The 1,311-nt window shown below is 33.3% G+C and overlaps 1 protein-coding gene across 1 annotated transcript in view; it reads left to right on the top strand.

The window, feature by feature from the left end:
- LOC107579547 (isocitrate dehydrogenase [NAD] subunit alpha, mitochondrial) overlaps positions 1–1,308 on the top strand; it is a gene marked incomplete at its 3' end in the record, with an annotated part of 3,348 nt that extends 2,040 nt beyond the window's left edge. Inside the window, exons 4-6 of the mRNA XM_016265366.1 lie at positions 213–346; positions 476–578; positions 1,246–1,308. Of these exons, the coding sequence (XP_016120852.1) occupies positions 213–346; positions 476–578; positions 1,246–1,308 (300 nt within the window). The remainder of the gene's footprint in view (positions 1–212; positions 347–475; positions 579–1,245) is intronic.
- Positions 1,309–1,311: the final 3 nt, after the last annotated feature.

The raw sequence follows: 1,311 nt of genomic DNA, 5'->3' as shown, positions 1-1,311 counted from the left end.
AAGTTTACAGATTGAGTCCACCATATGAAACTTGGTTTGCAAAACTTAAATCTGAATTTGTACAGCAGTCATCATATCTTGCCCTTTTGTATGAACTAACCTGACCCTGTTTTTTGAAACCTAAACATGGTTTTGTCGAGATAAAGTGATTTGAACAAATTTGGCTCTGTTTATCTCAATGTTATATGTGCACTATTTTCGCTCTTAATCAGATTGTGGATGGAGTTGTGCAGAGTATTAAACTGATCACAGAGGAGGCCAGCAGACGCATTGCTGAGTATGCATTTGAGTACGCCAGGAATAACCAAAGAACCAGTGTCACGGCCGTTCACAAAGCCAACATCATGTGAGAGTCACAAATCACATAGTAACACTATAGCTATGAAGAATTTTTACTGGTAACAAATGTCTTGTTGGATCTAATGACAAAATAATTGTAAGATATAACGATGCTAAATTCAGTGATGTCTTCTAGGCGAATGTCTGACGGTCTGTTCCTGAGGAAGTGCAGAGAGGTTGCTGAGAATTACAAGGACGTGAAATTCACCGAGATGTATCTGGATACAGTCTGTCTCAATGTATGTTTGCAAGACAACTTAGTTCATTAGGCCTGTTGTACACATCCAGCATCTGTGAAACATAAGAAATGTGCTTTTGCCATTTTTATTCATTTTTTATATTTCTACATAGCTGTATAATTTTTATTTCAGTTTTAGTCCTTCAACTTTGACTTATTTCATTTCTAATTTTAAAATAATTACTAAATTGCTTAGTTTTTTAATTTAAAGTTTCTTATGTTTTATTTCAATATTTAAGTTTTATTTCAGCTGTTTTAATTACAGAAGCATTTTTTTTGCTTTTTAGAAGCAAATTAGAAGACATATGCCGTGCTGCACATTCAGAGTTTGGTCTTTTTACTAGTTTGGCCTTTTTTACTTATACTGTGAAATATGGAAAATACAGAAATCTTTTGCATTGCTTTCAGTTGTTAAAAATTATATTTTGGGCTTGATGGAAGTCTATTCACACACAGTAAATACACTTTGGGTTTGGCTTCCCTGTAGTTTAATCAACAATTGAAAGTAAATGTAGTCCCCCTCCTCATGTAAATTAAATTTCATGATGATCAAGTTTATAATAATTCTCAAACAGAGTTATTAGAAGAAATACTCAATGTACTGACCCAGAAATCACTTTTTAATTTTAATACAATCTTTCATACATTACTTTGTGATTATCCACTAGATGGTGCAAGATCCATCTCATTTTGATGTACTGGTAATGCCTAATCTTTATGGCGACATCTTGAGG

Source organism: Sinocyclocheilus grahami, unplaced genomic scaffold, assembly GCF_001515645.1.
Source record: "Sinocyclocheilus grahami isolate Dianchi unplaced genomic scaffold, SAMN03320097.WGS_v1.1 scaffold18058.1, whole genome shotgun sequence".
Lineage (NCBI taxonomy): Eukaryota > Metazoa > Chordata > Actinopteri > Cypriniformes > Cyprinidae > Sinocyclocheilus > Sinocyclocheilus grahami.
Note: the sequence above shows the minus strand (reverse complement) of the source record. Positions and strands in the feature narration are given on the sequence as shown.